The 25,326-nt window shown below is 38.1% G+C and overlaps 2 protein-coding genes across 3 annotated transcripts; one reads left to right on the top strand and one right to left on the bottom strand.

Moving 5' to 3' along the window:
- Positions 1-1,385: 1,385 nt before the first annotated feature.
- Positions 1,386-7,519, bottom strand: LOC103720614 (acyl-CoA-binding domain-containing protein 3-like). The gene is made up of 5 exons (XM_008810413.4): positions 6,578-7,519; positions 5,161-5,266; positions 4,943-5,055; positions 4,755-4,822; positions 1,386-1,752 (listed from the first exon to the last, which is right to left on the bottom strand). The coding sequence occupies exons 1-5, from the start codon at positions 7,378-7,380 to the stop codon at positions 1,682-1,684; spliced, it is 1,161 nt and encodes a 386-aa protein (XP_008808635.2). The 5' UTR covers positions 7,381-7,519; the 3' UTR covers positions 1,386-1,681.
- Positions 7,520-11,602: 4,083 nt separating this feature from the next.
- On the top strand, positions 11,603-20,595 carry LOC103720615 (endoplasmin homolog). Of its 2 annotated transcripts, XR_003388198.2 has the most exons (16): positions 11,603-11,738; positions 11,915-12,041; positions 12,141-12,294; positions 12,373-12,453; positions 12,531-12,642; positions 12,736-12,862; positions 12,990-13,128; positions 16,968-17,085; positions 17,205-17,386; positions 17,556-17,771; positions 17,886-18,051; positions 18,187-18,328; positions 18,460-18,610; positions 19,083-19,487; positions 19,742-20,099; positions 20,447-20,595. XR_003388198.2 is itself a non-coding variant. In XM_008810414.3 (15 exons), exons 1-15 carry the CDS (start codon positions 11,672-11,674, stop codon positions 20,006-20,008), a joined length of 2,454 nt encoding a protein of 817 aa, XP_008808636.1. In that variant the 5' UTR covers positions 11,603-11,671; the 3' UTR covers positions 20,009-20,321. The 2 variants fall into 2 exon arrangements, 1 of the variants encoding a protein (XP_008808636.1); XM_008810414.3 differs by lacking the exon at positions 20,447-20,595 and having other exon boundaries at positions 19,742-20,321.
- Positions 20,596-25,326: the final 4,731 nt, after the last annotated feature.

The raw sequence follows: 25,326 nt of genomic DNA, 5'->3' as shown, positions 1-25,326 counted from the left end.
CCTCTCACGTTCCATAACAACTCCTGATCATGGAAGGACAGAAATCCATGGACATCCAAACCTTGATTTCCAGAAAAGGGTATAGATGCAGGAGAAAATTCAGGTGTCGGCGTACAGTCATGGATTTTTCTACAAAAAAATAAAATAAGGAAGCGAGTGCCATGAAAGTTTTCAAAGAAATCCTGAAACAGGTACGGCTTCAAATAAGGAAGCGAGTGCCATGAAAGTTTTCAAAGAAATCCTGAAACAGGTACGGCTTCCTCAATGGAGATTCTTGCTACTAAGATTCAGGGAGTTTCTCCTTAGCAGCTCCTTCGCATAATAGGAGAAATAGCATGGAAACCTCACGAGGCATCCAAGCAGGCCCAATATGTACCCATGAACCAAAAACACTTTAAACAAATTTAGTAAAATATCTCAAGATCTATGCACATCTCAGCATGACTTTGTTGGAGTTAGGTATGATACTATTTTGTTATCCTTCATCTGTTATAGTCTGACCTAGCCTAAACACCCTACGTTGGCAGATGCATCATATTTGCCAGGTTTATTCTTTGAAGTTTATTTCAGAGTTTTTTCCTGAAAGATGAAAAGATTCCAAAACATTGAGCAACAGTTTGTTAACAATTCTGAAGTTGTGAAATAGTTTATATATGCCAGGTGTATTCTCTAAAACAGAATCCAAAACATTGAACGATAATTTCTTAGCATTCTAAGTTCAATTCATGACTCTTATTTCAAGGTGGTCACTTGTCACATCATCGCTACATGTTTGTTGAAGAATGATAAAAAGAAGGTAACCAAGTAGCCTTCTATTTTATAGTTATTTTGAGTTTAAGAGTACTTCTATGAATAAGTTTGCATGATAAATAAACCCTAGAAAATTCATTAGAAATGGTTTTTCACTAAATATTTTCATTAGCTCCGTGATTCATGTCCTGTACTCTCATTCTCTAAACAATAACAGCCTACATAAATTAGCACTGCAATCACTAAGTCCCGTACAACGGTCAGAACATGTAACATTTTTAGTATTTCACAAATTTTCATATAATTTTGCTTACATATATCTAAATTTTCTTGCAAAATTGCGAGCTAGCATTATGCTATAATGTACCATTGTAACTGCTAAGTTTGCAACAAAAGAACAACTAGAAATAGGGATCTCTGAATTTTTCATTTTGAACTTAATCATGATTCAATCTCCTTTCTTTTCTGGTTATCACAACAATATTTTAATAGCTTTCGACCATCAAGACTGCCCAAACAGATCCTGGACCCAGCGGTATACAACCGTTGCCAACAGAAGCCAAGATGAACCAATCTTGCTTGTGTTGCCCACATATAGGGCATCCTCACATCCAACAGGTATACAAAGAAATATCATCTTTAAACAACACAGCGCATCACTTTATCAAGACGACATTTAGTACCAGGCAGGAATAATCAGGAACATATTACTAATAAAAGAACAGCCCCAAGCATACACTTGCAATAAATACCTTAAGAACAATAACCATGTACACATATACAGTCATACACACCATGCAAGCTTTAAGGTGAGACAAACCATGAGACTGAGGAATAACAAAATAAGACAGGATCAGCCTACAGCCACCACTTCAGAGCAAATAGTCACGATTAGAGCCATGCGGATCCTCAGATATAGGGTTAGCCCAGCTCATAAGTAGAAACTAGCGAATGTCACTCTGGTTGGAGAGAGCATGTTGAAAAGGAATGTCTTTGTCAGCCCTGTAATAAAGGCAGACCAAGTCATGGAAGATACTAGGATAGAAGAAACAGAAGCAACAAGACTCATGAAAGAAAAATAAACTTGGAAGGGAGGCAAAAAAGAAGCATAAAGCACATGATTGTGTCCAATAAAAGCAATTTGGTATTGCAGATTGAACATGGGCTTTACACCATAGTGCAGAGTTCATAAAACACCAGAGTCAAGAATCCAGAATAAAATACTATGACAGGAAAAAGAAAAAACTTGAATGGGTAAATAATTTGGAAAGAACATTTTCTTGTTTTTTTATAGTGAATTATAAAAATAATAAAAAAAGGTTTTGAAATGGCATGCATCAATGAAATTGTATCCCAGATATAATATGAAGTAGTACACATTTTGTATTTAACCTTTTTTGACAGCGACGTTCTAAAGGAAACTTCCTTGAGATGTAGACTGGTATAAGTTTTAAAAATTGCACGTGTAGAGCTACCAAATTGAAAATTTGAATCTTTGATGAGATAAATCAACCTTCTTTTGTTGAAACAGTACTTACATGCATACTTATGTGTATAATGTATATTGTTTTAACCGAGAAAAAAGGTCATGCTATTATTCAAGAAGAAATTTAATTGAAAATTGATAAACTATACCTACACCATGTTGTCTCTACATACCTGAAAACAACCATATGTTTACCACATCCGTAATAGAATTTTAGCAATTTGTAAAACTAAAGCTGATTTTGCAGCCAGTTTTAGCTTATTTTTCTAATATATAAACTAATATTAAAAAAAATGTAAAAGTTTGAACATTGATATATGGACCTAGGAAAACCTGACCTAGTGCAAGCAAAATTCTGCAACAAAAACCTAACTAAATTTGTTCAACTTGCAGCAGCAGGTATAGCGACTGGACAATGTAATCCCAAGGTCTACTTATAGCTGTGGAGGTTGTAGGTTGATGTAATAAAAGAAAGAAAAATATGGGTTAACATTGTTCAGAATTCAGATTATATCATGCAAGGTTGAGGGAACATTTCTACAGCTACAGAAGGAACAATGGGAATCAATATAACTTTTGGGAAGATCCAAGTAGGCTCTATTGGAAGAGTAAATGTATCTAGGTCTCTTTGATCAAGTTATAATGACATCTGCAGCGATCTTGGCTTTAAGGAAAAGCATATGAAGAAAGAAGAACAGATCAAGAAACCAGAGTATGTAAAACCTTCATCCATGGACAGCTCTAATTATTCTTAAACATACAAACACTAATCTCCACATAATAGATGGGAGCCACCAGAAAATAAGTGAAAAATGTGACCTTGTATAGGTGACAGAGTTGTTGCACCAACATGAACTTATATAAAATTCTGTCCTTTGAATGGTGGAACCCACTAGAAGCAAATCAGAGAGAATAGCAGCCAACTGTCTACAGAATAAGCCAAGAAAATAGACTAAAGAATCTGCGTACAGAGGCCAGTTAGCTCCTATCCGGACCTCTTAAGCATATATAATCAGCAGAATATCTCATCCTTTATGTTTGCTAATATTGCAACCAATATATATACATTTCAACTTGCACAAGTCCATGCTTGCTTCAAATGAACATGGACATAACAATCATAGTCATGCATTGATCACAGTCATGCATTGATCATAGTCATGCATTGATCATAGTCATTCCTTCAATGCTAGGCTGGGTTATAGGTTCACTTTGTTTTGATGATAGCTTATCAGAATGGCATCAACCCCCAAAATTTTGAATCAATCAGTATTAATGACAGAATACTTGGTCTTTTCCAACATAATTTCTGCAAAGAAAGTTATCATGTAACAGGAGGCCAATGACTGAACATATTATTGCCTTACAAACATTTGGTCAAGCTTTTAGGCATGTGTAGGTCGGATAACATTCCAGAAACATCTCTCTACCTCAATGAAATGCCTTGATTCAATTATATGTCTGAATAGATCTACTTCTTTTGTAATAATCTATCCAAGATGACCAAAATTATCATGTTGTGCCAATAACATATACCATGGTACCCTCTATTTTGAATTAGCAAAAAGTTTCTAAAGGTGACCTAAGACTTCTATCCATAGACCTTGGTCAAGAGAAATGATGGATAAGGCAATCGTAGAATTCCACCTATCAACACCTATGTTATAGAGTGAAATAGCATAATAAATATACCAATAAAATATATAATCAATAGAGATCAAAATATACTAGACCACAAGAAGCTTGATTGAGAATTACTCACTAAAATGTCATCCTAAATTCGAGTTACACAAGGTATGAGGGCCATTAACAACCAACAAAAAGGCCTCAAGGACACTGTCCAACTCAAGCATTCCCTCGACAGTTTGTCAAGTCCCCCAAGTCTTCACTGATCAAATGCCTTTTACACAATACGACATAGTGATAGACGAAAGGTATGAGGTGTCAAACATTCATTTTAAGCTCCAAGAAGATCAAAGAGAAAATCCATCCAAAGGATGTCTGCTTGAGAAGTTATGAAGATAGCCTTCAACTACAGATGCATGGATGCTTTAGTAGAAAATAGACTACATAACCAGCAAACAGTCATTAATTAAAATATGAACTCTGTTTTTTTCTCATATTTTAAATAATTTGCTTCATAATCTACCCAGCTCTGTATCCACATTCCACACAGTTTACAAATTTCATATGACTGATCAATACATTAGCTTGCTAATTAGTTTGATAGTGACTGCACAACTATGCACTCCACCACATGTACAACAAGATAATGGCGAGATGGATAGAGAACTACAGCAGGCTTATCCTGGTGCTCTACAATAAACAATGACTTAGCAATTTACCATATACATATTTAACATACACAAATTTTGATTTGTGCTGGATAATTTTTCTTAAAAATAGAGTGAAATATCACATCTATTCTAAAGAAACATCGCTTAGTGTTTTCTCAAGACACCATTGCATAATTAGAAGACTAGTTGATATTGAAAGACCAGCTATCTCATGGACATACCTTGCTTCAAAGGTTTTGGACCGCCACTTACACTGTCACCTTGAGTGCAAGAAGAATCTTCTGATAAGCTGCAGGGAATTGCAGTAATCAAGTAACAATCGAGTGCAGCCAAATAAAGTTTGGGGAAGATTGGAGAATTCTTCAATATTTGTCACCCAAACTTACAGATCTTAAATTGTAACAATTACCTTTCAGTCAGCGAATTCGGTTGGTAGAACGAAAGCGAGCTTGAATCAGGTGTCCCTTTTCCAGATACCACTGCTATGGGAGAATCATTGCCATCATTATGCTTGGCTTCATCCTAGAAAGTTTCGTGGAAACATTGTATGTTATTTCATGTTTGCTCTTCTACATAAAGAATCACATAAAAATGCAATTATTTCCTGCCCTCCAAGCATGGACTTACTCCAGGTTTTTCTCCCCTCCATCCAGGCATGCTTTCAGAAAGAAGGTTGATGTATTGTTCCATAGCCACCTCTGGCTCCATACTCCCCAGTCTTTGCCAAGCAGACCTGGCACAACATTGGTGACATCATTACTCAGACAATAGCAGCTCTGAACCCTGCTATTAAAACGACCAAATTAACTACATCCTAAATTCTATGTAATCACGAGTCATTATCCTTCCATTTTGTCAATGTAAACCTCCAAAGAATGTTTTGTCCTATAGTCTCTCACTTTTCTAGCTGAGGAAGTTTAATGTTCTTGTCAACCTCAAATTAGAGGCAATGTGTCTGGCAAATAAGATTGAAATCTTAACACTTACACTATGAAGGATAGCTTTATTCAGGCTGGTAGATTTAAGATTGCCAGATTATTTTATAAAAGGCGTGATCAGAGTAAAAAAAACTTCACAAGAATTGCATTTTAAAGTAGAATAAGAAAATGCAAGTTAGCAGAGTAAAATAAGAAAATGCCATGAGGATCGCCATGAGGATCATCTTGTAGCAAACTGGAATAGCATATCACCTACGCTATTCTTAGTAATCGAAGCAAGGAAATCACAGAATTTTACAAACAGTCACTCCCTTTTGTCTTGAGAAACTAACTTTACAAACGTTTGCAACATGTCCTTCAATCCGGCATCTCTTCTCAACATTGCCTTTTTCCTTTGGGTAACCAAGAAAGAGATCACACTTCGTGCAAATACAAGCATACCCACCAGCATAAGCCAGATGGAACAAATCAGCCAGAAAATTACTAGTCCAAAATCACTGCACATAGATAGTGGCTCTCAGATTAGAGAACCAGTCTGCTGGAGCATTGCCCTCTAAATACAAATGACAGACTCTAAAGACATACAAATTGGAAGACATATCCGCAGGCCCAAAAGGTTAGGTACAATATTCGCTGAACTTTATATCTCTTTCTTGTCCCTAATCCTGGTTTTCCATTGTTTGAACACTTCCAACTTCACTGGTTCTTTGTTTTGATGCTTTTCACATTCTAATGCTCTCATAAATCAATTTTATCAGTTTTAGCAAGTAAACAGTTCTTTGATTAGATCTCCAGAAGCACATTCCACTCAGCATCTAATAATAACTGTCTGATGTCCAGCTTTGCAAAATAAATTTATACCTCTGTTTTTTTTGAGACGAAAAATAAATCTACACCTCTTCTGTTCCGAATGTTCAAATTGACATCTTCCTACCCTACTATAAGTCACCAAAACAGATAGCTCAAAAGCTTCAAACGATGACCACAACTAATCATAGCAGGCCAATTTCCCATGCAATTAACCACGCTAAGCATAACGCGCAAAAAATACTAAGGAACTTATCAATCGAAACGACCCAAATTACAAAGAAAGAGATCAGCAATACCATTTGGAGCGAGCAGCGACCTTCAAAGCCATCGGCTGCAGCTCGTAACACGGCCCCTCGGTCGCAACCTTCTGAAGCCCATACAACTGCATCTGTGTATCAGTACTAAGCCTCGACACCGCTTCCTTACCATCCTTACCATCAACATAAGCCACTGCCGCGCCAAAAAGCTTCTCCAGCTCACTCTTCTCGATCCCCTCCCATTCGTCCTCCCCATAAAGCAACGTTTCCCCCTTCTCCTCAATTCCCCGCTTCTCTTCTTCCTTCACCATTTTTCCCTCGTCCAATCCCGCAAGTTTCTCCAAATTAACTTCATCCTTAGAAAATCCCTCTTCTTCTTTGACTAACACGGCACCAGTCTTTCCGATCTCCTCTTTAACTGTAGTTTCTTCCATTGTATTCTCCTCTTGATCAAACTCACCAGTTCTCACCTCCTCGGCCTTCTCCAAGATATCCTCCGACGATCGCTCTCTTTCCAATATCTCCCCTTCTTCTTCCACCTCGCCAGCCTCCATTCCCTCCGATCCAAGATCCGCTTCACCTCCGCAACCAACATCGACCTTTTCTATACCCAAACCACCACCCTCCCTCAATCTTTCCCGCCTCTCCTCGACGAAAACCTCTCCTCCGCCCGCGATCGCCGCCGGATGGAGCCCGATATCCTCCGGAAGCGCCGCCGCGTCCGCCGGAGCGTCGCTGCCGAGATCGCCCCTCAGGCCGCCGTGGGCGGCGAGTTTGCCGATCAAGAGGACGAGGAGAATGGAGACCACCGCCGTCAAGAGGAACTCCTCGTAGAACTCCATCCCCCTCCCCTTTATCTCTCTCCTCGTCGTAGCTTGCACTTCAAGGAAAAAGAGAAGAGAAAGAAGGCTTGAGACAGAGACAGAGAATGAGACGGTGGCGCTTCAATTCAATGATGATGGTGGGATCAAAGAGAGCGCCAAACAGCATATTCGGTTAGCCAGGCTCGGCTCCGGATGTTCCCTCAAGCAACGCGCGTCGACCAAGTATCTCCTCGTTGCAGCTTCGCGCGTTGCGACGCACACGTGGCCAAACGGCGTCGCTTGTTATTTTCCCCGGATGTTTCGTCTCCTTGAATCCACGTCCGACACGTAGCGTGCTGCGCACTCCCGCGGGTAAGCTGACGCCCGACCGAAGTCGTCGCTTCGCCGGCGCTGGCAGTATACGTCCAGTGTATAACGGGAGCAGTTTAGCGGTGCAATCTTTGCACAAGGAAATTCATCAGAACCGTTGAATGAGTCCATGATCAAAGGGGCTGTCTCATAAGTTACGAGATTACGCATTGGCTGCGAGGCATCTTAAACGGACACCGTCCAAAGGAGAGGTGCGTGCGCTGTTACATCGGATTGCTTCGGTGCATCGATCCGACGGCAACGAATTCGGATACGGCGGGGAACTGCCGGTGGACTTCTGAAATTTAAAATCCAACTTATACAAATGCTTCGGCGCAGAAACCGGAAGAAAGCACCATTTCCCGTGTCACGCGGGCATGGTACTACTTCGCCGACCGATGTCTCGGGCACCAATCGCCTTCTGCCATATGGCGAAGAACACTCCGTGGGCTTACCCTTCCCCTAAGTATAGTTTCCGGCTGACGTGACAGCTGAAGCTAACCGGACGAGAAATTATATCTCACACAGCGTGCAACACATGGTGATGTACGCCGCGGCTCATTCCTACATTATATACAGCATATGATGTATATAATATAGGATATAATTTTTTATGGACGGCTAGGATGTGTTCTTTATGACGTACCTTGGATGGTAAGGTGGGATAAAAGATTCTAGAGCAACGAAGAAGGGAAGAAAATTTTTAGATATGGTGCAAGGTATCATCGTGGGGTTCTCTCGTCGCAATCTTGAACATAGGGCTCGTTTGGTTCGCGGAAAGTATTTTCCCTCCTAGGAATATAATTCCTGAGAATCAGATTCCTAGGAAGAGGATACCTAGGAAAGTACTTTTGGCATGTTTGGTTAACCATGGGAAAGTGACAAATTTCCAAAGTGCTTATGTTTGGTTGATCATCCACTTTCCTATGAAAGTTATGTATAATTCCTATTATGCCCTTAATAAAAAATAGGTTTTTAATGCATCTTTAATGCTTCTTTAATGCTGAAGGGTCTTTTTGGAAAAAAATAAAAAAGAAGTGATTCCCACCTCATGGAAAAGTAATTTTCCCATGTTTCTCATGGGAAAGACTTTCCCATGAAATATGGGAATCATATTCCCATGAGAATACAACTTTATCTCTCTCCTTTGAAAACTCCAACCAAACAAGAGGCATTTTATTACTTTTCCGTTGACCACACTTTTTCCCCTCCTTTTCCTGCGAACCAAACGAGCCCATAGAGGCATCATAAATTCGGAGGAATTTCAGGAAAGATCCGGCCCACCTTCTCTCCGCATGCTCGCCTTCTGTACGAGCAGCCTTACCTTATTTTAACTACCGGTAGTGGGGAGGATTGATGGAAGGGTGGGGTGGCGTCTACCGAACATAAATTCTAGCTCATTGGTAACCTCACATGAAGTTACCGTCTGCCCTACTTAATTAGTTGTTTAGCAAGTCCTAACCTCACATGGTTGGATAAAAGAAAACATTTATAAATGACTTCTCATTCTTTATCCTCGAATCTAAAGCAAAGTAAACGACTTCAGCTTCGATCGAAAAGTCGTCAATCATAAAGAATAATCGGACGTGCATGTACTGCACTTTGCCCACACGAACTGACCTCCATACCGCGACTATACCATCTGCCATTGTCTGGCGTTTTTGCACATCATGTCACGTCACGTCGAAGGGCTTGAGATACATAATACGCTATCTTTTTCATATAGTCCTCATTCTGCTGAAATCTTTTTCTTTAATAGTGTTGCCTCGTTGTTCTGACTTAAATATCGAAGGATCTCCGCCAGAAATTCTCCGGTAAGTAGACTTCTTATAAGCCATCTAGTGGAGAAGTCCAGCACCTAACACTTTAAACAGCCTGCTTAGCCGTCTCTAATTAGCTAGAGGGTCGTCCGAACTGCGCTCCTACTTCGGTCTGAATATGACAGCTACAGGTGGTAACAATTTTTAATGATTATAATAGCACTGTCATGCAATCACTGTGTGATGAAATGTCATGGAGAAATAGAGAACATTATAAATTATTCCAAACTTTGTAAACATCAATATTTCTTGAAAGCAACCAGGGGTTGCATCCCTCATTATTTTAACCTCGAACGTTCTAATCTGGTTATCTGAATTGTCACTCGATGTGATGAATAAATTAAAGCTACCTTCCTGCTTTATTCCAGCAAGCAACCGTTTTGGTATCAGGACAAAGTGGAACAAAGCAAGAGAGCTTTTGAGATCTAAAAAAAAAATGCCCAATTACTTCATAATAGAGGAACGATTTCTGGTGGGCTGAATTATTTCATTTTAGAGGACTAGTTGACCCCATTTGTCCTTGCCGTAATGCAGACATCCAATTCAACCGACCATCTTCCATTTGATGGTGTCTGGTCAAGGACTTGGAGATTTTGGACATATCTACTCTTCAATCGATTAACTTTGGGCTGCGGCTAAGAATTTATTTATTCGACACCCTTTTACAAATAACAAATTTCATGTTCAGCATACACTTGTATATGTTTTCTCAAAACTGGAGGGCTACGAACAAAGCAATGCTCAACTCCTCTCCACGTAAGATCCTCCAAACAAAAAGCAATTGCATTTTGACTCAATCAACATTCCCACAACGTTTCAGCTTGGTCTGGGAATAAGATTCTCAGCCTCCTCTTGGAAATATCCTTTATGCTAAAAGATTGTTTAGGTAATCCAACCGAATTTGACCGAATTTTTTATTAGATTCTTGGCTTGAGCAATCCACTTAAGTATGGCTCATGTCAACCCAAAATCCTCCCGCCTGGATATTATAGAAAGAAAAAAAAATCTTAGGAACTGTTGGGCCATTATTACGGAATTGGGCTAAAAATTCTGTAGAATTTTTAGATTAGATTGCCCATTTAAGCATAATTTTATATTAATCAAATATCACCCAACTTAAATTCTGCTGGTTTTTTCTTTCTATAGCCCAAAAATTATAATTTGGGTTTGATTTAGATAGGCTTTTAGAAAATACAAACTAGATGGGCTAACAAACCCAATTTTTACACAAATTTCGGACCAACCATATAGGAATACGCAAATAGGCTCTTAATGCCTTTTTTTTTTTTCATGCTTTTGACAAACATTAACTTGAAACACAATGAAATTTATCATAATATATCAAAATATCTATCAGTCAGAAATTTATCATAATAAATCAATGAAACAGCAACATAGTATCTACTGGTATATAATAGTCAATATAAACAGTCAACAATTCTTTCAAGTAGTTCTTTGAACTGGATTGCCAAGTCCTACACAGTCTTCACTATTCAATTGTTGCCCGTCCCCATGCCCGGTTGACCCAAACCAGGTCCTCATGGTCTCGTGGATTCTGAGGACTCTAGAACCTTATTTTATGCCCCACATTCAGCCCCCATCCCATTTGGGTTGTACGTGTGCGACCTTCATTGAGCTCGTGTGACGCAGCGCGAGCAAGTACGTCAGTGGTCACAAATAATGGTCCCATTATCAGGGCTATGATAAAGCAGAATGGCCCCAAGGCCCGAAACCACGTCATGGACCACGAGACCACCAGTCGTTTAACGCCACGTATCGCTGGTGAGAAACACGTGGGCCAGAGCTTCATCACGTGACGCTCGTGAATCCATCATTACCGTCCATGCTTCTTAAGTCCGTCTAATGTGCGGTCCAGATCCCATGGTCTCCTCAAAACAAGGAAACTTGTCTCCACCAGGAACCATCACCACATCTCCACGTCATAGCCGGACACCTCGCCACTAGAATCTCGCCACGTGGAAATATTAAATTTCTGACCGTCTGATCGTCCACGCTGGCATGATGGATTTAATCTTCACGGCGCAAGTCGGGTCGAACTTGGAAGAGCACGTCAGAACAGCGTGCGTTTTATATCCCTCGCAGTCCCCAACCAGGGAAAGTGGACTTCCGGTTTGATCGCCATGAGGAAGTGGGCGCTGCCTTCCGCTCTCCTGCTTCTCCTCCTCCTCTCCTCCTTCCCCGATCAAGGTAGGCGCACGATCTAGGGTTTTCTGTTTGGATTTATGGATCGCATCTACTGCTGTTGCTACTCTCTAGCTCCAGATTCTTTTATCGTGGAGGTTTTATTGATCTCCGCAAGGTTTTTCTATAGATTTTTAGGGTTTTGGAAATGGTTTTGATTTGACTTGTTGCGGATGTTGTAGGTCGTAAATTACATGCAAATGCCGAGGACAGTGGCGATGCAGACGAGCTCGCGGATCCGCCGAAGGTGGAGGAGAAGCTCGGAGCCGTTCCCGGCGGGCTGTCCACCGATTCAGATGTCGCCAAGAGGTAGTCGATCTGATTCGCTTTCTTTTCTCTTTTGTTGCTCTGTTTGATTTGTTTGGACTCCAAAGATGCTATCTTTTCTCGTTTGTTGTTGACTTTTAGAGAGGCGGAGTCGATCTCTAGGAAAACTCTACGGAGTAATGCAGAGAAATTCGATTTCCAAGCAGAGGTTTCTCGGCTGATGGATATAATTATCAACTCCCTCTACAGCAACAAGGACATCTTCTTGAGAGAACTCATCTCCAATGCCTCTGACGTGAGTAGATTTCGCCAAATTTTTGCCCTTCTATGGTCAAACTTGTGAATTTATTTTATTTTATTTTTTTTCCTATAGGCATTGGATAAGATCAGGTTCCTTTCTCTCACCAATAAGGAGATCTTAGGGGAAGGCGACAACACGAAGCTTGAGATCCTTGTGAGTGGCGTTATGAAAAAGTTAGTATGTTCTAAATGATTTTCGGTTGGTTAAACATATGATGATGTGGGATGCAGATTAAGTTGGACAAGGAAAAGAAGATCCTCTCCATCCGTGACCGAGGTATTGGTATGACGAAAGAAGATCTGATCAAGAACTTAGGGACCATTGCGAAGTCGGGAACTTCAGGTATCATTACTGTTATTATTTACCTTTTAAGTCCCTGTGATAGCTGTAATGCTAGTAAGTGCACACTGTTCTAATTGTTATACTGTTGTCTAGCTTTCGTGGAGAAAATGCAGACAGGGGGTGATTTAAATCTCATTGGGCAGTTTGGTGTTGGGTTCTACTCAGTGTATTTGGTTGCTGATTATGTTGAAGTCATTAGCAAGCACAACGATGACAAACAGTAAGGACATATAGCCGTTTATTTTATATGTAATCTGCCATGTAGATGCAGATTTTCTCTTTCAATGCTGTAAATTGTCCTGGTCAAATGATAAATGATATATTGGTGTTGCTTTGTGGTCTTTCAGATATGTGTGGGAGTCTAAGGCTGATGGGTCGTTTGCAATTTCCGAGGATTCATGGAATGAACCCCTTGGACGTGGAACAGAAATAAGGCTCCATCTCAGAGATGAAGCCAAGGAGTACTTGGAAGAAGACAAGCTGAAGGTGGGTAGATTCTGGGACTTCCACTATGTGTTTTTCCTGCAACTGATTAAACTTTATATTGGAAGCATGTAATGTTAACTTTCCATAATCATATTTCTTTTTTTTTCCAGAAGAGAGGATGCTATTTTAGTTATTCATTTAATCTATCTAAGCATCACAGTCCACCTGATCATGTCCTGCTGTTCCCAAACATAATATTATTTATATCTGCTAGGTCTTCTCATTTGTTGTTGTTAGAAATAATTCCAATTTTTGGGTCTATAGGATTTATATTAATTAAACCAGCAAATAATAAAAAAATAAGCAAGCAAATATGTAAATGAAGAAGAGGATAGAGAAATCATGGAGGCATGTTTATGCATGTTGTTTCCATAGTTTGAGCCCCTTATGGTGCACAGGTTCTTGCGCTTGTCTATTCACGACTTGTAAACATTTCTGCCTCTGCTGAATCTTACATGTATGAACATAGACCGAAAAAGCTTTGAACTGGCAGCCTCTTGTAACTCATAAAAGAAGTGATAAAAAGGAGGGTCTTTGGGTTTCTGTCCGAGATAGAACCATAATGGAGTAGAGAAGAAAAAACTATGATCATATGATGTGATAAGTCATGGAGGACTAGGAGTTTCTAACAAATTGAGAGTGAACCAGTGTGTCCCAGCAGAACGTCTGTAAGATCCAAAGGCTTATTTCGAACCCAGGTTCTAGAAAATATAAATAAAGGATAAAAACATAGAATAGATAACAGGGCTTCCACATGCAAAGCTGTGATGGGAAATCATCAAAATTACAGCCGAGGTCCCCAACATTCACCAAGTAGAAACTTCTGAAACACTTAAGGAAAATCCAATGGTCACTGCAGTTGTGAAAAATATTTGAATGAAAACAAATTTTAAAGGATTTCAAATTCTAACAATTGTGGCCCAAGCCCTGGTGTCTCATCATTGCACTGCCATTATTTTTGGAATGTGATATTTGCACAATTTTGTTGTCTGGAAACTTTTTTGCATATCTGTGATGCTGTTTTCGATGCTTTTGTCTTGTGTGTTTTGTAGATGTGGAGGGCAAGTACCAGTTGGGAATTATAGAACTGTGTAGCAACACTGATTTTTTTTGAAAAAGCTGTTTTGAGTTTTTTTTAACGTTCTTATTATCTGAATTGATTTTTATACTAGTTCATGTGGGGCCATACTATATATTTCAGTCACTCTTACCTATGTGATATTGTTGTAGTTGATTCTGATGATGTCACAAAGAGTAAAAGGAGAACTATGTTAAGCCCATGTGCAGAAGATATGCCAATAAATGATTCTGAAGTTGCATGTATTACATTATTGCACTTATTCAATTGGTTTTTTAATGATGTAATAACCAGTGTATCAAATTCTCTCTTTGAACACCTTGCGAGGATGTCATTTTTCACTTTTCTTATAAAACTTTGTAATTTTGAAGTTTGATTCATGAGTTACAGTTTGCATCTTAAAAAAAACACCAGTTTCCTTAATATAAAAAAATATATATTAGAAATTTTTTAGTGAAAGTTTTACTTATTCAAATATATCCACATGCATGGATGCCATGTGAACCTATTTTTGTCTTATTGTTATGACATGATTATCTATATAAAGCACAAGAAATGAAAAGTCAGTATTTTGTTTTATTAAGAATTCATACTGCATTATATTTGATAGCTTCACTTTATTTGGTATAGGGCTTAGTAAGTAAGTTGTAAATTGTATAAAAAAATGAACTGTTGATTTTCTCTCCATATCTGTTGAAAATATCTCGTCTTGCTTCTCTGTCTAACTTGTTCTATTACAAGTTATGTAATTTTCTGCTGAATATTTCTGCACTTTTCGCATGATTTTTTTCTGAATTAATTACAGATCCTAATTCTGTGAGTATGATCATAAAACAAGCTGCATTGTGGTTTAGGCAGTAGTTTGTGTAGGCCTTTGCCATATCTGATAAATGAGTTTAACCATGGCATAGAAAGGGTTTGTGCACTAACCTATAGTACTTCATTTAGTTTAAATCAAAAACATGCTTTTTCTGTGGTCTGCCACTTTACATTTTCTTTTTCTTCTTTACTAGATATTTATTTTTTTTCTCACTCTTCAGCAAAAAATCTAAGTTCATATTTCTGCATCTGAAACGTGCTTCTGAGCTTATAGGTGGTTACCCATTTGCCAAATTTGAATTTTGAGTTTGGGTCTAAATAATCTGCGAAGTTTGGGATTTTGTCTGAAATTCAATCTTCCATCAGAATCATTTCGATGCTTTTAAGGATTAAATGATGGAAGCAAAATGGAGCTATATAGGGCTGCAAGTTGGTCAGGTGGGATAATGTTTGCGCTAATCAAGTCTGACATATGTTGGATCTGGTTGAAAATTCGAATTCAAGCCAAACTCATTTCCATTTGGGTTGGGCAAGATTTGGTTTGAGATTTGTCATTTCGTGACCTTTGGTTTCCTTGTTTGTATTGGGTCCAAAACATTTAACATGGACCATAAGAAACATACTCAGATTGGGTTATTTCACTGTACCCTAGACATACCACAGAAGTGAGAAACAAGTATGACAACATATGGGCTTATTTAACAACGCACTCCACACAAGATCAATTAACGACTGTATGTGATGTTGTTTTTGACAACATAAATGATGATTGACGACATTAAGCATTCTTCTTAGCAGAACATTAGTTTCGTAAGTTTGAGGACTGGAGTGGGTGTGGAAAAAACATATTATATGTTTCAGGTCAGTCCTGATAAGATCCCCTGTGATTCATATCCAAAATATATATGAAACTGGTCACAATTTTGATCCAAGTCTGCTCCTAGCGACTTTTATTTGGGTCCTGGTTGCACCTGTTGTGCATGAAACTGGGCCAGTCCCGTCAGCAACCATCCAAGTTAAATGTCTTATGTGTCTTGTAATTACTTTTAGTTATAACTTTTCTTGATCCTTACCCAGTAAGGTATTAAGTTTTCATTATAATTTTTTAGATTGTGAATAAATTTCAGAATATTTATCTCTGGTAATGCATGAAAGCAAAGTGCTTTGATGTTGAACACAATGGTGGCTGAGACATGCCTTAGAACACAAATTTGAAACCTTGTTCTTAGTGATTGTATGTCTCACTTGGTTTGATGTCCTAATGAATTATGAAATTTACTTAAAAACTTGTTAGTCATTTATATGCAAGCAACTTATATCTTTTTAAAATTCAGCATGAATTTCATAACCATCCATTGAGCAGCCAATGTCGGCTGAGCATATAATCCTTTTCAACCTACTTGACTTTAGGACTTGCTTTTGAAGTTACTTACTAATGCGATCTAATCTGTACTTTTGACTTTAAGATTTGTATTAGAGGTATCATCTTGGTGTTCTTGTAGCTGATATTTTAGGTGTTCACTTTTTCAATCTTTCAAATGAAATATCTGATTATTCAAACTAATAATTAACTTCAACCATATATTTTTTATTGTTGTCTAGATTTGAGGTATCACTGATTACTTTAGGCTATGGGAGAAGAACCTTGTAGCCCTCCTATCTTCTTTGCTCAACATATTATAGTTTGATTTTTTTTTTTTACAATAATTTTGTCCCAGAAACAAAAGCAACTTCTCACGTAGTAAGTATTGCACTTATATTGCCCGGTAACTTGCAACTAGATGACCAACTAGCATAATAGGCTTGAATTTTAATGCATAACCTTATGCCATAGCAGAAAAAGCAGGAAAAAAATGTTGCCCATGAAATATTTTTTTTTGATTTTTGAGTTATAGTGCTATTAGAATTCTATAGACTTACAATTATAGCTCTCTTATTGCAGGAGTTGGTGAAGAAGTATTCTGGATTCATCAACTTCCCCATATATCTCTGGGCAAGCAAAGAGGTGGATGTGGAAGTCCCATCTGATGAGGAGGAATCTGGTGATGAGGAGGAAACATGTATGGCCTTGTGATATTTTCCTCTCTTTGAAGATTCTTTAGATTGAATTTAGTCATGATGCCATATTTGGTTTACAAACATGTTCCCTGAGTGCATGTGTTTCTATTTCTTATGACAGCGGAAAGCAGTTCTGAAGATGAAACAGAAGAGGAAGGTGCTGAGAAAAAGCCCAAGACAAAGACAGTGAAGGAAACAACTTATGATTGGGAGGTGTTGAATGATATGAAGGCTATTTGGCTTCGCAACCCCAAGGAGGTTACTGATGAGGAGTATTCAAAATTCTACCACTCTTTAGTGAAGGTAAAACATTAATGTATTCTAGCTTGAGAGTCGTGATTGTATCAGCCTTTGTTTAAGTCGCCTTGCTTTCAATCATCTTTCTTCAGTGATGTTACTGCTAAGGTAGCTTTTTCCTTTTGGGTTTTGGCTACTTGTTTTTCTAATGGAGTTACTCTTCCTGTTATTCCAGGATTACAATGATGAGAAGCCTTTAGCTTGGAGTCACTTTACTGCTGAAGGTGATGTAGAGTTCAAAGCACTGTTGTTTGTGCCTCCTAAGGCTCCTCAGGATCTATATGAAAGTTACTACAACACCCAAAAGTCCAACTTGAAGTTGTATGTTAGAAGGGTTTTCATCTCAGATGAATTCGATGACCTTCTTCCCAAGTACCTTAGCTTTTTGAGGGTAAGCAGAGTGCACTCTCATAAATATTTGTCATGTGGTCTGTTCTCATCAGGATGAGCTGTCTGGTAGGTCCTTTGTCTCCGTTCAAATGCCTAACTCTTTTCTTTTGTGCAGGGTCTTGTTGACTCGGACACATTACCACTTAATGTCTCTCGAGAAATGCTTCAACAGCACAGCAGTCTGAAGACAATCAAGAAGAAATTAATCCGCAAGGCTCTTGATATGATTCGACGAATTGCAGATGAGGATCCTGATGAGTTCAGCAACAAAGATAAGACAGGTATGATTGTTGACCATTGTTTCACAATTGAATTAATTTCTTTTTTTTTGTTTTGTATGGCCTCTTTTTTTGGGGGGGAGGGGGACACTCGTCATGTTAATTGTTGAATAATCTTAAATTCTTATTAAAAATCAGAAACAGAGAAAGCAAGCGAGAATGATGAGAAAAAGGGGCAATATGCCAGATTCTGGAACGAGTTTGGAAAATCCATTAAGCTTGGCATCATTGAGGATGCCCATAACAGAAATCGCCTTGCTAAGCTCCTCAGATTTGAGAGGTTTGTCCTTCATTAGTACTAACTTTTTGCCCTTACTGCATTTTTTTATTTTTTTTTATTTTTTTTTGGATGCTGTAGTTGGAAATTTTGAAAAATAACAAAATTCTTATGCTTTCTGTATTTCATTTCAGTACCAAGTCTGAAGGCAAGCTTGCATCACTGGATCAGTACATTGCCAGAATGAAGCCAGGACAGAAGGACATTTTCTACATTACAGGAACTAGCAAGGAACAATTGGAGAAATCTCCATTCCTTGAGAGGCTTACGAAAAAGGACTATGAGGTAAGACATGATCTCATCTTATCTCTTTTTTACTCTTGAGGGAAATCTCATATTATGTCAGTTTACATTAATCTGTACTACAATCGAGGATGATGAATGAATGTTCTATACAGAACATATACTTAATTTCTTATATCTTTTTTTGATTTTAAAATTTTAAAGCGTGTAGCTGGTTTCAAATTCTCCAACTGTGTTTTGTTGTTAGAGCATCATTTATTTTTAACAAACAATTTTCGGTTACTAGGATAATTCAAGATCCATATTGTTTCCACTAATTGTCTGTTTCAGAAACATAGTTATTGCTTTTACCATGCATCTGTCCGCAGATAATCTCTGATAAAACCCTGAAGTCATTAAAGCACATACTTAAGCATATTCTTTTCCGATGCTCTGGCATACATGATGTGTCAATTGTGTTAATAAAATATTTTTAGTTACTTTTTTCTCAACTCTGATAAATTTGTGATTGCAGGTTATATTCTTCACTGATCCTGTTGATGAATACTTGATGCAATACCTGATGGACTATGAAGACAAAAAATTCCAGAATGTGTCAAAGGAGGGTCTCAAGCTTGGAAAGGACTCAAAGCTGAAAGAGCTGAAGGAGTCCTTCAAGGAGCTGACTGATTGGTGGAAGAATGCTCTTTCCAGTGAGAATGTTGACTCAGTAAAGATAAGCAACCGTTTGGACAACACCCCTTGTGTGGTGGTTACGTCAAAATATGGGTGGAGCGCGAACATGGAGAAGATCATGCAGTCCCAGACTCTTTCTGATGCCAGCAAGCAAGCATACATGCGTGGCAAGAGGGTTCTTGAGATTAACCCAAGGCATCCTATTATCAAAGAACTCCGTGAGAGAGTTGCTCAGGATCCTGAGGTACTAAATTTGATGCAATTGGATTTTTCGCCTTCTAGTTCTCTTCACATGACCTATTTTATTGTACTTTTTTTCAAAACAAACTGTTTCAGTGTTAATGAATAAGTTTCCAATACTCTTGCACTGGACCTGTTTCTATTTCTTCACTTTTTCCTGATATATATGAAAATCTCTTTATTCTCCCAGCTGAAATTCCACCATTTTCCTATGGATTTTACTTTGAACTCAAGGGAAGTTCTTTACACAATCTACAGGATGAAAGCATGAAGCAGACAGCAAGGCTCATATACCAAACAGCCCTCATGGAGAGTGGTTTTAACCTCAATGATCCAAAGGAATTTGCGTCGAGCATTTACAAGTCAGTGCATAAGAGCCTGGACATCAGTCCTGGTGCTATTGTTGAAGAGGAGGATGACACAGAGGAACCAGAGGCTGAAGAGAAGGAAGCAACTATCGAGGGAGCTGAAACCGATGCTGCTAAAGAGGAGGCGAAGGAATCTTCGGTCAAAGATGAATTGTAGACTTGCAGTTCATGTCACGGGATTTTGATAACCAACTGATACGAGAGCCATCCAGAAAGAGGACAGGCTTCTTAGGCCCGATTTCTATGCGGTAAGGCATGGTCGATGAGATTTTGAGATGTATGAAGTTAATTTGATCCACAACTGGTACTGTTAGATAAACTTTATGCCTATCCACAGCTATCAGTTAGCGTGTTCTTGCTTTATTATGGATCTACTCTGTTACTTGCATCTCTTATCCGTGTCTCTCTTGTTTGCGTAACCATCAGTTTTCAACCCTTGCAATGAATACATCGTTTCTGATTGAAGCTAATAGATGAAGCTAATAGTTTGCCATTCTTTTATTTCTTCAAATTATTAGGAGGCCATCTAACTTAAACAGGAATATGCCGTGGATTGAAATTTTCTTCTATATTGTTATATTTATTGTACTTCCAGGACCGATGCCGCCAAGAAGTTTCAAGATCGACTGGTAATCAGGGAATAGACTGTCTATTATTAGAGCTTTTGTCACACCTTGTGTCTCAGTTCTGTTATCCATTCCACCAAATACTGTTCTGGAGCAAAAGAAGTCGCAACCTTCAGTGCATTTGCCGATATGCTTCTTATCTAATGCATATAAAGTATAAATAAGATCATATCATCCAGTTTACAAGTGTAATAATGACATGCTCTCTCAGTACAAAGCCACTGCGTGTCTCAATCTTTGATCGTGAAAGCAAGATCTATTATGCGTAGACCTCCAGTTTCCAACATTGCCATGCTTTGAGGTTGATCGTCTCCTCTATCCCATCTTGAATGATTATATTATTTCTGACATTGTTCACCAGTACTACAATGATATGTGGTTACCGGCCAAGCAAGTTTCATTTACTATTCTTTATCGTTCTGTTTATAACTTTATTCCTTAATCAGTCAGTGCACCTTGAACTTTTTGACGCAGCCAAAGATTCCTCTTCTCAGATATATCCAAGGGTAGTAAACTAATGGCAAAGAACGTTGAATAGAATGTTGTACCCAAAGTATGACGGTAGATTCTATGAAGTACATAGATTAAGCTGTTTGGAAATGTTAATTGGTTCCTTCTTGTTTTCCAATAATATGCTTGAAGCATCCGATGCGAAAGTAAGTTAAGCTGAATGGAAATGAATCTTAATGAAATCAGTTGGGCCTTTTAGAAAAAGGGGATGGAAATGTAGAGATTTGTTTGTAGCTTTGTTGTTTTCTTATGATATGTTTCAAGTTTCAAGCATTCATTATTTTTTTTGTTATCTGTACATCGCTTGGCGAAGGAGGAATCAAGCTCATTGGGAATATTTGAGATTATATGAATTGACTAACTCGTGTTCTTCCATAGATCTTCATTACTTGTGTCCAAGTCCACTTTCAGCACTGAATTAAGATTTAGTTTATGCATACATTCATTTTTAGTTGATAGCCAATTGAGGACGTTAATAGGATAGGTTATCTCATGTTGGTCCTTATCCAATAATAAAAACTTCCTGAATATTATTGAAGCATATTGTCTACATGAAGATCCAATACAGTCTGAAAAATTTAAAATGCAATTGAAATGTTAATATAACGAACAAGTCTCACAGATGATCAGAAGAAATAAGGTTTACCACCTAAGTAGTCATGGATAGGAGAGAAAGGCACATGCCTAGGTGGCTGCTCCTTTCTAGAGAGAAAGTGAGCTAATTCCTGTTTCTACATGCTCCCAGGATTTCTTGTTTGTTTACCATTTCTTTGTCATTTGTATCAGATAGTTGGTAGGGCTGGACAAGACTTCTATCCGCTTATAAAGTTCTATGCAATTTTATTAGTGCTGTGATGAGATTTTTTTTTAATAAAATTCCTTTTAGAATCCTTCCATCATAATTAGCAGCCAAGAAATCCTCTTAGAGGTTTTAATGGATAAAGAACATGAATGTGAGCTTTTTATGGTAGTGATGCCACTTTAAAATGAAGCACCCATAATATGGAGTTCAGTCTATCTTGTATTATAGCCCTCCATAGTTCAGATTTCTTTGGCTAAAGAAGGCCTCTAGAAAAGAATAAAGAGTCATGCCAAAGCCTTGTGGGGCTACTGGCTCCTTCAATTACTCTATGAAATGAATCTTTTCCTTTATTTACAGGTAGTTGGTTCTTCAGCCAAAAGCTTGTTCTAACAGGTATGATCCACTTTGAATCGCTCATGAGACCGTAAACCTTCTTTTCAGAGATTACCTCTATATAAACTAAGAAATGTTGGGACCAACTAGTATAGTGCTTACTCATACTTGAAGCATATGAAGGATGTGTGTGGGGATAGAAAGGGAAGGGCAAGGAGAGGCTAAAAAGGGACCAAGTGGTCTCTAGGGCACTGGGGCAGTGCTCCATGGAAGATAATACTTCCTTTAAAAGCCAATGTTAGCCAACTTGAATAATTGAAATTGTTACTCCATAATCCACTGCTTAGTAGATGACAAATTTTGATTTGTAGTCATCATGAACTTGGTAGTAGAATAGTGATCAATGAAGACAGATGTAGCATTCATCACAAAAGGACTATTATAATCGACCATATTATTTGCGATATACTTCTGAAAGTATCGAGACCGGTGTTTATAATCCTAAAAGGGCTTCAAAGTAATATATGATAGTCCTGAAACTTCCTCTACATACTTTCGCTCAAATAGTGATTCCTTAGCTTTTAGTTTGAATTATTCTATAGGAACCACTAAAATCTATTCAATATAGTAACCTTAATGAAATTGCAGGAATCGAGCCTACTACTTCTGTAAAGTGAAAGCCAAGCCAAATATATTGTATGGCTTAATGATTTTTCTGTTTTTGAAGGTTTTCTTCTTAATCATCCATTTAGTGCGAAAAAGCGTCTTAAAGCTTAAAGCAAGGATGGGGATATTTAATTAGAACAAAATCTTAAAGCTTGGATTTGATAATTTTAATGATATTTTAATTGATAGGAGCAACTTGATGACAACACAATGCAATATCAAGATCATAAGAGGATATTATAAATAGAAATCCAAACTTTTTTTTTTCTTGACATTAAGATCCAATGTGGTATATAATCTGCTTATCAATTACATTAAGTTGTATGACATTGATTGATTTGACGCCGGATATGCTACAGGAACGATTGCGATATATATATTCTTATCACGGAGATTGTCAGTTGCAGAATGCCAACTTGAATCTTTTATCAACTTCATTGAGAAGGACAAAAAAAATTATCAACTTGGAAATTTGATGGACAGAGTATTGATATCACTTATGCATTGATTCTGCACTTCTTATGTTCCAGATAGCTCAAAATTCTTGTCTCAATTAGCTAAATAAACGGTGCATACCACTCTATTGGAAGCAATTTGTTGCAACTATATGGTCGATGGGTGTCCCATCTTTTACATCAAAAAAAAAAAAAAACGACATTGTATTCTTCCAACCAGCATCCAGTGAGCAAACCATTTGAGAGCTATACCTTTCTATTTTGTCTTGGAGTTGTGGAATAAAAACTCATGCTACTTGCACTTTTTGGCTGTATAGTTAATGACTTTGAGGCAAAAAAAAAAAATGAGGACTTTGAGGCACTATGGATTCCCAGCTACTCCATTTAAAAAGCATAAAATGGCTGAAAAGAGATGGTAAGAGAGGAAGGAGTTAAGAGGTTCTTGATCTTGAAATTAATCTCTGCGTTCCACCTTTTTTTTTTTTTTCTGCAGAAGAAATTGATCTCCAAGGACAGCAGAATCCATCTAAAGTTCGCATCGGTCATTTGAAAAATCCATCTATAATAAACATTTACAGGTTTTCTCATAGATGGTAGTTGGAAGCTTGTTATATCCTATAAAATAATTCCTTTCATTAGGATTGGAAAACATTCGCACCAAGATATGGTACGGTATGGAGTTTTTTTTTGACATACTGAGTGTTGGTTCGCTATTCGTACCAAGTACCGGTACCGAACTGATATGATACGCCATGTACCGTCTAATCTAGGCTGGTACGGCGTACCATGATTCACACCCTTTACGTATCGGAGCCATATATAATACTGCCTACATGCTATTACTAGCAGGTTTGGTTGTATGTAATTAGACTGTTCATAGCTCTAGTTAATTGTTGCTCCAATCAACTCTTATTCAGTTCTTCAGTTCAGTCTTATACAAATCGTTCTTTGTTGGGTTCCAACTAATGGCCAAATCGGTTGTCTGAAATATTTTGAGACATTTTTTCAAGCTACACCTGAGTGTAATTTGAATTGTTATAAAAGTTAAAAGCACCGCTCCATTGGTCAGTCATCCATATTGTGATAGGTTATCAGTTCTATGCAAGAAGGGTGTAGAGAATTTGAACTCCATCGCCTGCTCCCAAGAGCATTGGAGCGACATGGTGACCCCATCAGAGAATTACAAGCGACATCTGCTTAAGTGCTGTCTAAAGCTATACCCAACCTCAGGAAATTGACAAAGGACTAACTCATGACCTAATTTGCATGAAAGCATAAAATTTTAACTTATTTTTCTGAAAATAAGATAGGTGCCACCACCTTGATTCTCACTTTGATCTCTCCCAAGTCGAAAGGGCTAAACCCCTCAATTAGAAATTCAGAAAAGTATCTACAGGAATCAGCCTTGGCCGGCATTAAAGTCGATGGTTCTAAAAGTATGTAGGCACCACAAGAATCCTCAACCGATGTTAAACTATTATTCTTCAGCATCTCCCTTCACATGTAGAGACCAAAAAGTAGAACCCAAAATGAGAGGTGATATGTGGATTAGTAAGTAGCAGCATGGAGGTTTCGATAGGCAAGAAGGAATGGTGGATTCTGATACCATGTAAATATTCTCTCTAAAAACTCGGGCATTTAGATGGATGTGTCTAAGAGTATATAAGCACCACAAAAGTTTTTAACGTTTCCAATATGAAACTATTATTCCTTAACAAGATCTATTATCTTTTCTAATTGGTATAGCTTATCTTGAAGCTTGGTAGAGAACCTTCAGCAAAGAAAATATCTAAGGTGGTATCATACAGTCTTTCCTTGATCCAACTGAATAGGGTCATTGAACTTTCTATCCACTCAAATCGAATTTGCTCGAACCTAATTGACAGCATATAACATTTGATGAATATGGTTGGGTTGCCACCACCTGGATTTGAACCCGTGCCTCCTAATTGACAATATGTGATACTCCAAGAAGCAGTTTGTGAAGATTCGTGCGGGCATATGTTTAGTTCCACATAGATTATTCATTAGGTAGATCTTGGGTATCTATACAGAATTAAGAAACCCAAATAATAACTTCCAG

This window comes from Phoenix dactylifera, chromosome 18, assembly GCF_009389715.1.
Source record: "Phoenix dactylifera cultivar Barhee BC4 chromosome 18, palm_55x_up_171113_PBpolish2nd_filt_p, whole genome shotgun sequence".
Classification (NCBI taxonomy): domain Eukaryota; kingdom Viridiplantae; phylum Streptophyta; class Magnoliopsida; order Arecales; family Arecaceae; genus Phoenix; species Phoenix dactylifera.
The sequence above is the reverse complement of the archived record's forward strand: the minus strand, read 5'-3'. Positions and strand labels throughout refer to the sequence as shown.